We start from the raw sequence: 11,891 nt of genomic DNA on the forward strand, positions 1-11,891 counted from the left end.
TCTGCCAGCAGTGCTGTGTCTGGGAGCAGGCTCAGCCTGGGTGAGAGGTGGGATACAGGATTGGTCAGGCTCTGCCCAGGTGGGATGGGGGATGCAGGACCTGCTGCTGCCGGTGCTGGGGGCTCCCGCCAGCCCCAGCCTGGGGGGTTTCCAAAGCTGGGCCACATCCAAACAGCTCAGCAAAAGGATGCCCCCACCTGTGGGGGAGGGCAGGAACAGGTGGCACAGGGGCTGTGGTGGCTCTGCCCACACTGCTCCCTCACCCCTAGGTCAGGCAGTGGCCTTCAGCTGCCTGAGCTGGGCTTTACTGTGCTGGCCTCTGCCCCTCTACAACCCTGACAGTCACTGTCCCCTGTGCACCAGGAGGAGCCTCTGGCATGGTCCTGCCAGGCTGTGACACCTCTCCTGCCCTGCTGAGCCCCAAGGGAAGTCACAGCCCCGGAGCTGTCACCAGCCAGGGCTGGGTTTCCTACCCTGTCATCACCACACCACCCCAATTTCCCGTTTATCCCAGCCCAGTCCAGACTCCACCGCAGCTGGAGGGATCCCCCTGCCCCAGGGCGCTCCTGCCCTGCTCCTGGGGGTGCCCAGAGCCCTCTCTCCCCCTTCCCCAAAACCAGACACGGACACAGCGGTGACACTGAACTATTGACCTTTTTATTTCAATCAGCTACAGCAGCTCTACATTCCCTACACCACTGTCCTTCCTCCCTCCTCCTGACAGTGAGGGAGCTGAGGACTGCAGCGGCAGCGCATCATTTTAAAGCTTAGTATTAAATATTAAATATTCTTTCATTTATGTTTACATTACTTTGTCAAGGAAAACAAAACAAAACAGGACAATTAAAACTTTAAATTACATGAGTGTGTGCCCGTGCCTGGGGCTGCCCCAGCCAGGCACTGCCATGGGGGATATGCAGAACTCCTGGTGCGTGAGGAGCAGGATGTGCTCGGCTGTGCAGGAGCAGGGAGCTGTTCCCTGTGCTGCCAGAGCAGCAGGTGATCCCGGTGCAGCTAAAACACTGTCTGGAGGAGGCGGGAGTCCCCCTGCAGCCCCAGCGCAGTGCGTGGGGAAGGGGGTGAGGATTTGGTCAACAACTTTGCTGAAGGATTTATCAGTTTCTTATTTTTTTGTTTCTTTAAAAAAAAAAAAAACAAGAACCCCAAATGGTTTTGAGTCTTCCTTTGATTTTAGCAAAGACAAGAGTTTAAAAAGCACTTAGGAAGCTTGTACTAAAACCAGGTGCTCTCAGAGGAGAGAGTCGTCTGTGCACCCCCCTTCCAGGCCGTAGCGGAATTCCTGCAGGTTGGACACCCCGTAGAAGTGGACAAAGGCTGCAGCCACCACCAGCACGTGGAAGATCTGATGAGACTGGAACTGCAGGGAAGCAAAAAAGCCTTTAGACAAGACCAAAGAGGACAGGAACACTGTCAACACCTCCTGTTCTTCCTCGCTGCTCCAGGACTGTCCTCTGCCCTCTGCTCCCCGCTCTGTTGCTCCCAGCAGTGATGCCCACCCTGTACTTTGCCCTGCCCATGCCAACACCTGTTCAAGGTCTGCCTGCCAGCATGTGCTGAGGCACAGCAGGACACCCCCAGCCTCCAGCCACTCAGTGCCCCCTCTCCTGACCCCAGAGCTGCCCCCAGACACCCCGTTCACCCCCACACTCACCCAGATGTCGAACTTGCCCGGGAAGAAGCGCTCAGGGATGCGGGCGGCGTAGAGCCCAGCGCCCGTGATGTACATCACGGCCATGAGGAAGAACCAGCCCATCTGCCCCACCGTGGTGGCCTTCACAAAGCCCTCGGCGATGGTGAAGTGCATGGTGGGCACGACGCCGCTCAGCCCCAGCCCCAGGAACACGCCTGTGGCCCAGAGAGGAGGTCAGGGAAAGGAGCTCAGTGTGGAGTGGGAGCTGCTCCTCCCACCAACTCCCCTTGATCCCTCATCCTGTGTTAAGGAAGCAGCTTTTCTTCATTGGATTCATAGAATATCCCGAGCTGGAAAGGACCCATAAGGATCATTGTGTCCAACTCCTGGCCCTGCACAGGAGACCCACAAACAATCCCACCCTGTGCCTGAAAGCTTTGTCCAAACACTCCTTAAACTTCTCCAATCCTCGTGGCCCTTATCCTTCACAAAACGGGGGATCCACAGCTCCACATCCCAGGCAAAGCACCCCTGTGCTTGCTGGGTGAATCCACCCAGTATTTCTTATGCAGGGCTGCAGCAGCTCCCACTCCTGGCTATGGGAATGGACATTTTGGAAGGTGCCAGCCCTTTGGACTGCACCAGGAACACAGCCACCCCTTCCAGGAAAGTAATTTCTTGGAGCTCCTGAGGAAGGAGCTCAGCAGCAGCTGAAATGTTCAACTCTGGGCTCTGCTGAGTTGGCAGAGAACAAGTGGCACAACAGTGACACTGGCCTGGAGAGGCTCTGGGTGGCACCCAGCTGGATCTTGCTCGTCCTGGGGGCACAGGATGCAGTGGGGAGGAGCCATGGGGATGTGAGTCCTGCCTGTCCCCTGCCCTCATCTGAGGGCTCTCAGGTGGCCTCTGGCTCAGCGTGGTCTCTCCTCACTCATGTAGCCAAGACAGTGCTCCAACAGACATTTGCTTCAGGACCCCTGGGAGCTGGGGAGGGACGTGTCTTCTGGTGTTCAGAGAGGCTGATGGGACCTGCTGTGGGGGTAAATTGGGGTGTGGAGCTGGAGGCAGCCCCCCACTCCACCCCCAGGAAGGCAGGGACCAGCCAGCGTGTCCCTGGCAGGGAAGAGCTCAGGGATGCCTTCCTCCTGTGCCCTAGCTGCAGGTTCCTGCTGCCACTGCTTCCCAGGGAAGGCGGAAAAGGCACAGCCCCAGCCTGCCCAGGGCTATCCTTAAACTCCAAACCCCAGGCTCTGCTCAGGAGATGAATCCCCAGCACAGCAAGAGAAGGCAGGAGGCCGCTCCTTGCAGTGCTGTGCTGCTCAGGGGGAATGAACCCACCAGATGCCCAGAGTCTTTCCCAAATGGAATCTGCCCAAAGTGCCTCCCAGGACTTGGGGGAGGAGGGAGCTCCTACCTGCTCTAGTCTGCCTGTGCTTGGGCGTGGCAAATCGGTCCCACTGTGCCACGATGATGGCAGAGATACCCAAGACACAGACGATGGAGAGGTAGATGAGTCTTGGCTGTGGGGAGCAGTAGAATGAGTAGTAGAGCCATGGGACGAAGCTCCCCATGATCAGCAGTGCAATTCCTGAATAATCCAACCTGCAGCCAGGATGCAACGACAGAGAGCCACAGGTGAGCCCCAAAATCCACCCTCTCCATATGTGGGAACTCCCCAGCCTGCACCTGAGTGCAGTCACAGGCAGGAGGGGCATGCTGGGGTCCCATCAGGGCCAGGTGCGACAGGAGGAAGGGCCTGGGCATGTAGGAATGCTGAGGAGGGGCAAGAGGGGGCTGGAGCTCAAACCACCAGGAACAAATCCGTGAGCACGTGGATCTGTGATCCTCCACTCATCTCACCACCAAAACATAGCACTTGCACTTCCCCCACTGCCTTCCCAGGAACATGAGGGCATTCCTGCTGGGTTTGTTCTGGAGACAGGATCCCATGGGGTCTCTGGGGGTTGTGCAAAGGGGATGGGCAAGATTCCCAGCAAGCAGCACCCAAATGAATGCCTTTAATAGCCATGAGGGAGCAGAATGTCACTTGAGAGCCTCACTGCGAAGGCTGACGGGAGCTTGACTCTTGGAGCAGCCCAGGAAGAGGCACAAACCACTGACCAGCCTTCCCACTCTGCTGGGAATCCTGTTTGTATTCCTTCTTTCCATTTGGTTTCAGTCCAAACTGGATCCAAAACAGAGGTTTTCAAAAGCATCCAGTAAACTGGGACCTACCAAACTGGCCATGGCCCCCAGCTGCCCAGTGAGAGCGAGACTCCTCCTCACTTCACTCCTACGAGGGGCACAGAGCCTGTTCCCTTGGGAGCACAGAGCCTGTTCCCTTGGAAGCCAGGGTCCTGTTCCCTTGGGAGCTGCAGGGCCCCAGGATCTTTATCATGCACCTGACACCCCTGACCTGGCAGATTTAAGGTGCTCAAGCAGAGCCCTCCAGAACCCTGTTGTGGTTCCCCCTCAGTTCCACGCTGGATTGGGTGGATGCTCCCTTCCCCCAAGGATAAAACATTTGGGAATGCAGTGCTTTCCAAGAGGAAGTGCTGCAAGAACCCAAAAACCTCCCAGGAGACCACACAACCACACTCATGCTGACTCACTTCGAAAAAGTCCGTGAGACCTTCTCCGAGTGACAGTAGACAGTGTGGAAAAGCCAGGAGAAGCTGAGGCACAGCACTGCTCCCAGGAAGAACATCCCAAACACCACCTTCTCTTGGAGAGGAGCCATGAAGTACATGTTGGGCCGCAGCATGGTCAGGATCCCGAGGCAGAGGAACAGAACAAAGCCTGCAGGAACACACGGAGCGGGAAGTCAGGGGGACTGTGGGAGAGTTCAGCAGAGCCATGATGAGAAGAGGTCCTGGATGTATCCCAGGGGTGCTCAGTGGCCCACAGTGGGTCCTTGGCTGAGGCCTTTGTTAGTGCAAACGAGCAGGGCTGGGGTCAGGGGAAGGGGCAGGCACAGGGCAAAGAGCTACTGAGCATCCCTGTGTTTCACAGGGTCATGGAATCCCAGACGGGTTTGGGTGGGAAGGGACCTTAAAGCTCACCCATTCCCATCCCCTGCCATGGGCAGGGACGCCTTCCACTGTGCCAGGCTGCTCCAAGCCCCGTTCAACCTGGTCTTGAACACTTCCAGGGATCCAGGGGCAGCCCCAGCTGCTCTGGGCACCCTGTGCCAGGGCCTGCCATCCTCACAGGGAAGAATTCCTTCCCAATATCCCATCTGACCCTGCCCTCTGGCAGTGGGAAGCCATTCCCCCTTGTCCTGTGATTCCCTGCCCTTGTCCAAAGCTTCTCTTCAGCTCTCTTGGAGCCCCTTTAGGCACTGGAAGGGTCTCTAAGTTCTCCCTGAAGTCTTCTCGCCTCCAGGCTAAGTATTCCCAGCATTCCCAGCCTGGCTCCAGAGCAGAAGAGCTCCAGCCCCCAGAGGATCTCTCTGGCCTCCTCCGGACTCATTTCAGAGGAACATCCTCTGAGGCTTCCCTGTTTTGTCCAGGACACATTTCCTCATCCCACTCCTGCAGTGGCTGAGCCCAGCCCTGGTCCCTCTCTCCCAAGGGGCTCCAGGAGCCCCAGGCACTCCATGTCCAATCCTACTGCATGCACAGGATCCACACAGGGAGCCCTGGGCATGGAGAGGACCCAGCAGCGAGCCCGTCCTGACCCTAATGCAGGGTCTGAGCCCCTCCAGCCCCAGAGCTGCCCCTTGCCCCAGTCACCCAGCAGGTGTGTCCAGATGTTGCCCGTCTCGGTGTGTATCCGGAAGATGCTGCGGAAACAGGCGCGGAAGGAGGGCATGGGCGGCCGGTGCCCGTGCAGAAGGTAATCGTTGTCCTTGAGCCAGTCGGGCAGGACATCGTACGGGATCACGCGCCAGCGCCCCTCCCACACCTGCAACACACCAGGGGATCAGGGCAGCCCAGAGCCCCAAATGCACGGGGAACAGCCCAGCCCTGGGATGCTCCCTGGGGAGAGGAAGTTTGGCTTCTCTGACATGAGGTGCCCTGTGGGACCCTGTGAGCCACCCCCATCCTGCGCTTTGCTCCCCACAGCCCCCCAAGGAGTGATTCCAGGTCCTCCCAGGGACTGATTCCTGCTCGCCCCAGGGAGTGATTCCAGGGAGTCAGGGGCGATTCATACCCTCAGCTTTAACCCTTCCACACCCACAGTCTGTTCCCTGCGGTAATTCCCATTTGATCAGGGAAGAAGCACAGCAGCCACAGTGACTGCAGGCACCGGGTGACACCCCTGCGGTGCTCCGGGGCCCCACCCAGGCCCGCAGGAACAGCGGGATTGCTCCCAGATCCTCGCCCACCATGGCTGGGCCAGCCCCCATCCCGGCCAGCCCCATCCTACACCGTTCCCGGGAAACGCTGCTGGGAGCAGAGCTGGAGCCAACTGCAGCCGCGTGGAGCTTTATCTGGACACATCCCATCACCCCGAGCCCTGGGACTGGGGAATCTGCTCCAAAATCAGGACCGGGGCATTGCCGCAGGCTCCAGTACCTTGTACACGAACTCTTCCATCTTCTCCATGGCATGGTGAGCTTGCAGGGGCAGGGTCAGCACCCGCACCACCTCCTCCTCCTCCTCGCGGGCTGCCGGGCACGGCGGGTCCTCGGCCTGCGGGAAGAAGAGCCGGGAAGGAGCCATTCCAGCCCCCAGGAGAGGAATCATCCCTGCTCTTCTGAAAGCACCTGGGGCTTCATCCCTCCGAGGGGATGGGCAGGACCCGCCGGTCACCCTCGTTTATGCAACACGCTGCTGCTTGACCCACCCGGGGCGGGCTAATCCCAGATTTATCCTGTCGAAAGGCGGGATTACCGCCAGGGATTTTCATCCCTACAACCAAGGCTGGAACGGGAAACCCAAGCCGGCCCAGCCGAGCAGAAGCGGCTCCGAGCTGGGAACGCTCTGGGTCGCGGCACAGCTCCAGCTCTGCCCAGACGGAAAAGGGTTCGGGAAGGAGATTCCCAGCCCTGTGGAAATGCTGGGGCACTGGAAACACCCTGGGAACACTCGGCACAGACACCGCGATCCCGGTGACCCCCGGACTATCCCAGCTCCACGCTTGCTCGGCAGGAGCAGAGTTTGGGGCGGCTCGGAGCAGGGACCGGCCCCAGGAACGACACGGAGCCGTACTCCCCCAGCTATTAATGGGATAACGGGCAGATTCCCGGGATAAACCGCGGGGGCGGAGCGAGGAGCCTGAGCCGGGCTCTGGATCCCCGGCCGCCCGGGGGTCTCGGAGGGGCTCACGCTGGCCGCGCCGGTGCCTCCTTGGTCCCCCTTCTCCTCTAGGAGCGGCCCCAGCTCGGCGAGCTCCAGATGCGCCCGTTCCCGTTCCCGTTCCCGATCCCGGTCCCGGCCGGCGGCCGCCAGCCCGCTGCCCGCCCCGGCGGGGGCCTTGCGGGACGCCATCGGGGCGGCGGCTCCGTGCGGCTCCGAGGCAGCCGGTGAAGGTCCCTCCGCGTCCTTCTGCCGCCGCGCTGGGGGGGGGGAAGAAGCACAGAGTTACTGGAACCGGGGGAACCGGCGGCAGGGCTCTCCCCGGTGGTGTGGAAGCAGCGGCCCCGCCCGTCCCGGGCAGCGCCCGGACCCCCCGCTCCCCCGCCCGTCCCTCACCGGCCGCTACATCCCGCGGGCGGCGGCGGCAGCACCGGAAGCAACGCTGAGGGAACGGGAACGCGCAGCGCCGCTTCCGGCCTCGGGGCCAAGCTCCCGCAGGGCCCCGCCCTGGGAATGGCGCTCTGTGATTGGTCCAGGCCGCTGTCTGTCTCTCTCTTCTCCCGCCCCGCCCGCCGCCGCCCGCTGCGATTGGCCGAGCCGCCCGGCTGAAGGGCCGGCGGGAGGCGCTCTGGCCGCGCGGCGCAGCTTTGTGGCCGCGCGCTCGGCTGCCCCTTGCTGGCGCGGCGGGACAGCGGCGGGACCGCCCCTCGGGGCCCCGGGGCTGCGGTGACACCGGAACCGTCCCCGGGGTGATGCCTTCGAGGTGAATTATCTGCCCCGGAACTTTGTGTTTCAAGCATTGGGTAAAGTCACATCACCAAAATAAATATGCATTAGGCAGGCGAAGAATATGCTTTAGATAGGCGGGCTCATGTAAATTTTACTGTAGAAAAGATTTAACTTTTTACCCCTTGGTGTGCTTGATTTGTGGAAACCTCCTCGTTGCACCTTTATAAGGAGAAAGACCTAAATAAGGTCTCCTTTCTAACATGACTCTGTGTTTAGAGAGCTCCTAAAGTCAGCAACGAGAGGGAACAGACCCAGTGATCCATCTGGGATGTCCCTGTGTCCCAGCAGCCCCGTGTGTGGCTGTTGAGGGCTTCCCCGAATGGCCACAGCAATAATTGATGGCCGAGGTCACCCCGGCCTGGTGGGGCGGCTCGTCTTTCCCTGCCCACAGGTTTCATTTCCTTGGCTGAGAAGAGCCGGAGACTCCCGGCTGCCGCTGGCACAATGGTGGATCCTGTTCCCCATCAATCATTCATGTCCTCGCCGCTGGAAGGGGTTTCTTGGGGGCTGCTGGAGTGGAAATGGGGGAGGGATTTTCTGACCTTCGTGATATTATCTAGGTGCTGGCAGCACCAGGGAAGGTTGGAGGTACCTGGGTCACCCGCTGTCCCCACAGGGTGAGTGGTGTGGGGGCTGAAGGGAACACAAGATTTAGAGGGGACATGGGATTTGTAGGGGACACGGGATTTATAGGGAACATGGGATTTGGTGGGGACAGAGGGTTTGGAGGGGACATAGGACTGGGCACATAGGGTTTGAAGGGGACATGGGGTTGGGAGGGGACACAAATTTGGAGAGGAAACAGGTTTTTTGGGGTGTCATGGGAGATGGTGGGGATACAAAATGATCTAGGAATTTTGGGAGGCTGCATCCCCCCCCATTCTGCTGGAGCCATGGGGTCCAGGACAAGTCAGGGCTGGCTGTGGCCAGGGCTCTGCTCTCCCCTCCATAGGGACAAACACCGCCGTGTCCCCCCTCCTGGTGTCCCCATGCGTGTCTTGAGCTGCATGAAGTACCTGATGTTCATCTTCAACGTGCTGGTGTTTGTGAGTCCACCTGGGCCCCGTGGGGTGCAGGGGTGGAGAGAACCTGTGCCTGGGGAGCGACATCTCCAGCTGGCTCAGGGGTGGGTGACAGCGGTCCCAGGGAGGGGACCAAGGGTTCAAACATCCCCCATCCACATGGGCTGCCATTTCCATCTGACTCGGGTGGGTGACACCCAGCCCAGGGAGGGGACCAAGCCTTGGACATCCCCTGACCCCATGATCATCTCTGGACCTCCCCCTGCAGGCTGGGGGGACATGCCTGGTGGCCGTGGGAGTCTGGGTGGCCGTGGACCCGGCTGGTTTCCAGGACATCGTGGCTGCCAGGGCTGTGCTGAGTGCAGGCGCGTGGCTGCTGCTGGCCCTGGGCATCGCCCTGTCCCTGCTGGGCTTCCTGGGCTGCTGTGGGGCCCTGCGCCGGAGCCGCCCACTCCTGCTGCTGGTGAGGGAGGGAGATGGGTGGGAAGGGGCTGCAGGATGTGGACAGAGGCACTGGGGGCAGGAGTCATGGGCTGGAGGGTGGTGGGGGATGCAGGTGTTCCTCATCCTCAATACGTCCTGCCATCCACTCCCCATCTTGTGAGTCTCGATTTAGAGCCCAGAGGATTTATAAAGCCACTAAGAGGGGTCAATTCTCTCTGAAGCCACTGGCTTGTCCCACATGGCATTTCCAAGATATCCCCACTGCTGGTGAGGGGCAGAAACGCCTGTTTGAGCACCAACACCCCCATTTCTTCAGCATCCCCAGTCCCTTGCAGATGGTGCTTGTTTTTGACCCCTGCCTTGCAGCCACAGTGGTCAGAGATGTGGAATCTGTTCCCAGGAGCTGCACACACATCCCTCGTCTCGAGGATGCAGGGCACAGGCAGGGCTGGTGCAGAGGAGGGCAGGGATAATGTGAGCAAGCTGCTTGTGGGATCAGGCTGGTCTCTGACTCCTTCACCTGCTGCCTTCCAGTTCTTCATCCTCGTCAGCCTCGTCTTCCTCATGCAGCTTGCTGGGGCCGTTCTCTTCCTGGTGCACTGGAAAAAGGTACTGGCACCGTCCCCAGGGTCGCCAGCCTCCCTCTGTCACACCATGGCCATGGCTCAGAGCCCACCAGGCAACTGGGGCTGGCGTGGGGACACCCTTCCCCTCACCTCCATCACCACAACACAAACCTCAAAGCAGGTGGGGGGAGGGGGGGGTCCACTGGGTGCCCAACTCCCCTCCAAAGCAGCTGGTGCTGAGCAGAGTGGAACAGTCCCAGCCCTGGCACCAATCCCACAGGTCCAACCCGAGCGCTTCCTGTCCGAGCTGAGGAGGAACTATGGTGGGGATGAGGGTGCTGAGGTCTTCTCCACAGCCTGGAACACCCTCATGGTCACGGTGAGCACCTGGGAGGCTCCTGGGGGTGTGTGGAGCACACACAGGATCCACCAAGGGTGAGCACGGTGATGGTGTTTCCCTTCTGTTCCAGTTCTCGTGTTGTGGCGTTTTAGGACCTGAAGACTTTGGGAACGGCTCCCGCTTCCATGAGCTGCACCCAGGGACGCCATGGCCACGGGCATGCTGTGCCCGGAATGGGCTTCTGCAGGCAGGAGAGCTCCTGGGCTGGGAGCAGTGCCAGGACAGAAGCCCTGGCTACATCCATGAGCAGGTACAGCACAGCTCTGCTGTGCCCGTGTCCCTGTCTCAGCCTCAGCCCTTCCCAGGCTCACAGAGCAGAGCATGAGGGACAGGAGCCTGGGACATTGCCTGGGTGTGGTTCCACAGTCCAGGGGCTCCCAAAGTCCTCAGCTCGTCCTGCCACAGAGAAGACCCGACTCCCCCCCCCAGTCCCCCTCTGGGCTCCCTGTGGCCACGGGGAACATGAGAGAGCCCCTCCCTCCTCTCCCTGCCCCAGGGCTGCTTCTCCACCTTCGGCAGGACCCTGCAGAGGTACATCTCCCTCCCTGGGACCTGCAGCTTGGCCGTGCTGGGCATTGAGGTAATGAGGGGGGCTGGGGACAGGGCAGGCAGAGGGTCCCCTCTTTGTGGCAGGGGGGTTGCTCAGCAGGCAAGGAGAGCACAAAGGGGCTCAGGTCTGTCTCAGGGTACAGAGCCCACTCTCCACTGCAGATGGGGCAGGTGAAGGGACAGGGGAGGCTTTGTTTTGCTCCCCCCCTCGGTCTCCTTGCCCTGGTGTCCCTGTGCAGCACCAGGACAGCTGGCCCAGGCCCCTTGAGGGGCACAGCAATGGTCCCAGGCCAGGGACCCTCCAGCCCCTCTCTGCTTCCAACCACAGCCAGGCCTGGCCTGGCCCAGCCCTGCCGTGGGGCTGACCCTCTCCCGCCTCTGCCATTCCAGATCTTCGCAATGTTCTTCGCCTTCTGCCTCTACTATAACTTCGACTGAGTGGGACAGGGACAGGCTCAGGGCTCTGGGAGCAGCCGAGGACACAGCCTTTCCTCACCCATCAGACTCAGCTCATCACTGAGCTCCATCACTTCCCAGGCACTGGGAACCTTGCCGAGTCCTGTCTCTGCTCCAGAGGTGGGCCTGGCTCACCCTTCTGGGAGCAGGGACAGGCCATGGGTTAAATTCCCAGCAGGGAACCTGCAGAGCAAGAGGCTGAGCACCGCACTTGCTCCCCCTGCGAGCTGCAGTCAGCCCTCATTTTTGCATCCCTGGAAGTACTGAGAACTGTCCTCCTTGGCCCAGTCCTCTCGTGCTCCTCACCCTGCACATCACAGCGCTGACATCCCGCTCTCTTCCACATCCATCCACTCCCAGATCGCCGGGAATCTTTTGGGCTCTTCCTCCCCTGCCCTGAGCTGGTTCTTGTCACTGGCCACCTCCTGGAGTCACAACAGAGCCAAGACACCATCCAGGTTATCCTAAATGGTCCAACTGGAACCTAACAGACTGCTCTGGAGAGCCAGGGTTGTAAGAGTTGAGTTTAATGGCTTAGCCCTTGAGGTTACATGGCAAACGAAGCCTTTCCCAGGAAAAGACTCCCAGCAGCTGGTTCTGACCTGTCTGCTGCTCAGCTCCTGCTCTCAGCCCGTTGTGAAAATAGAAACTGAACTATTTGGTGCTATTCCCATGTCTCTGAAAGTTGGGAATTGGAAGCTGAAGTGGTGCTTCCAGTTTTCCTTTTCTTTTGAATATTCCAAAACCTCCACTCAACAAAATGGAAAAATA

At 60.0% G+C, this 11,891-nt stretch overlaps 2 protein-coding genes across 3 annotated transcripts; one reads left to right on the forward strand and one right to left on the reverse strand.

The window, feature by feature from the left end:
• Positions 1-635: 635 nt before the first annotated feature.
• Positions 636-7,461, reverse strand: ADIPOR1 (adiponectin receptor 1). Of its 2 annotated transcripts, XM_042015940.1 has the most exons (8): positions 7,291-7,390; positions 6,925-7,154; positions 6,172-6,288; positions 5,386-5,557; positions 4,264-4,450; positions 3,066-3,253; positions 1,673-1,866; positions 636-1,378 (listed from the first exon to the last, which is right to left on the reverse strand). In XM_042015940.1, the coding sequence occupies exons 2-8, from the start codon at positions 7,084-7,086 to the stop codon at positions 1,250-1,252; spliced, it is 1,149 nt and encodes a 382-aa protein (XP_041871874.1). In that variant the 5' UTR covers positions 7,087-7,154; positions 7,291-7,390; the 3' UTR covers positions 636-1,249. The 2 variants fall into 2 exon arrangements, with proteins under 2 accessions (XP_041871874.1, XP_041871875.1); XM_042015941.1 differs by lacking the exons at positions 636-1,378; positions 1,673-1,866 and adding an exon at positions 2,439-2,683 and having other exon boundaries at positions 7,291-7,461.
• A 1,211-nt stretch (positions 7,462-8,672) lies between these two features.
• On the forward strand, positions 8,673-11,102 carry LOC121658742 (tetraspanin-18-like). The gene is made up of 7 exons (XM_042015965.1): positions 8,673-8,729; positions 8,974-9,168; positions 9,684-9,758; positions 9,996-10,094; positions 10,186-10,365; positions 10,612-10,695; positions 11,055-11,102. Exons 1-7 carry the CDS (start codon positions 8,673-8,675, stop codon positions 11,100-11,102), a joined length of 738 nt encoding a protein of 245 aa, XP_041871899.1.
• Positions 11,103-11,891: the final 789 nt, after the last annotated feature.

This window comes from Corvus kubaryi, unplaced genomic scaffold (assembly GCF_017639235.1).
Source record: "Corvus kubaryi isolate FWS band 111438036 unplaced genomic scaffold, C.kubaryi_AGA036_p1.0 split3-37355, whole genome shotgun sequence".
Taxonomy (NCBI): Eukaryota; Metazoa; Chordata; class Aves; order Passeriformes; family Corvidae; genus Corvus; species Corvus kubaryi.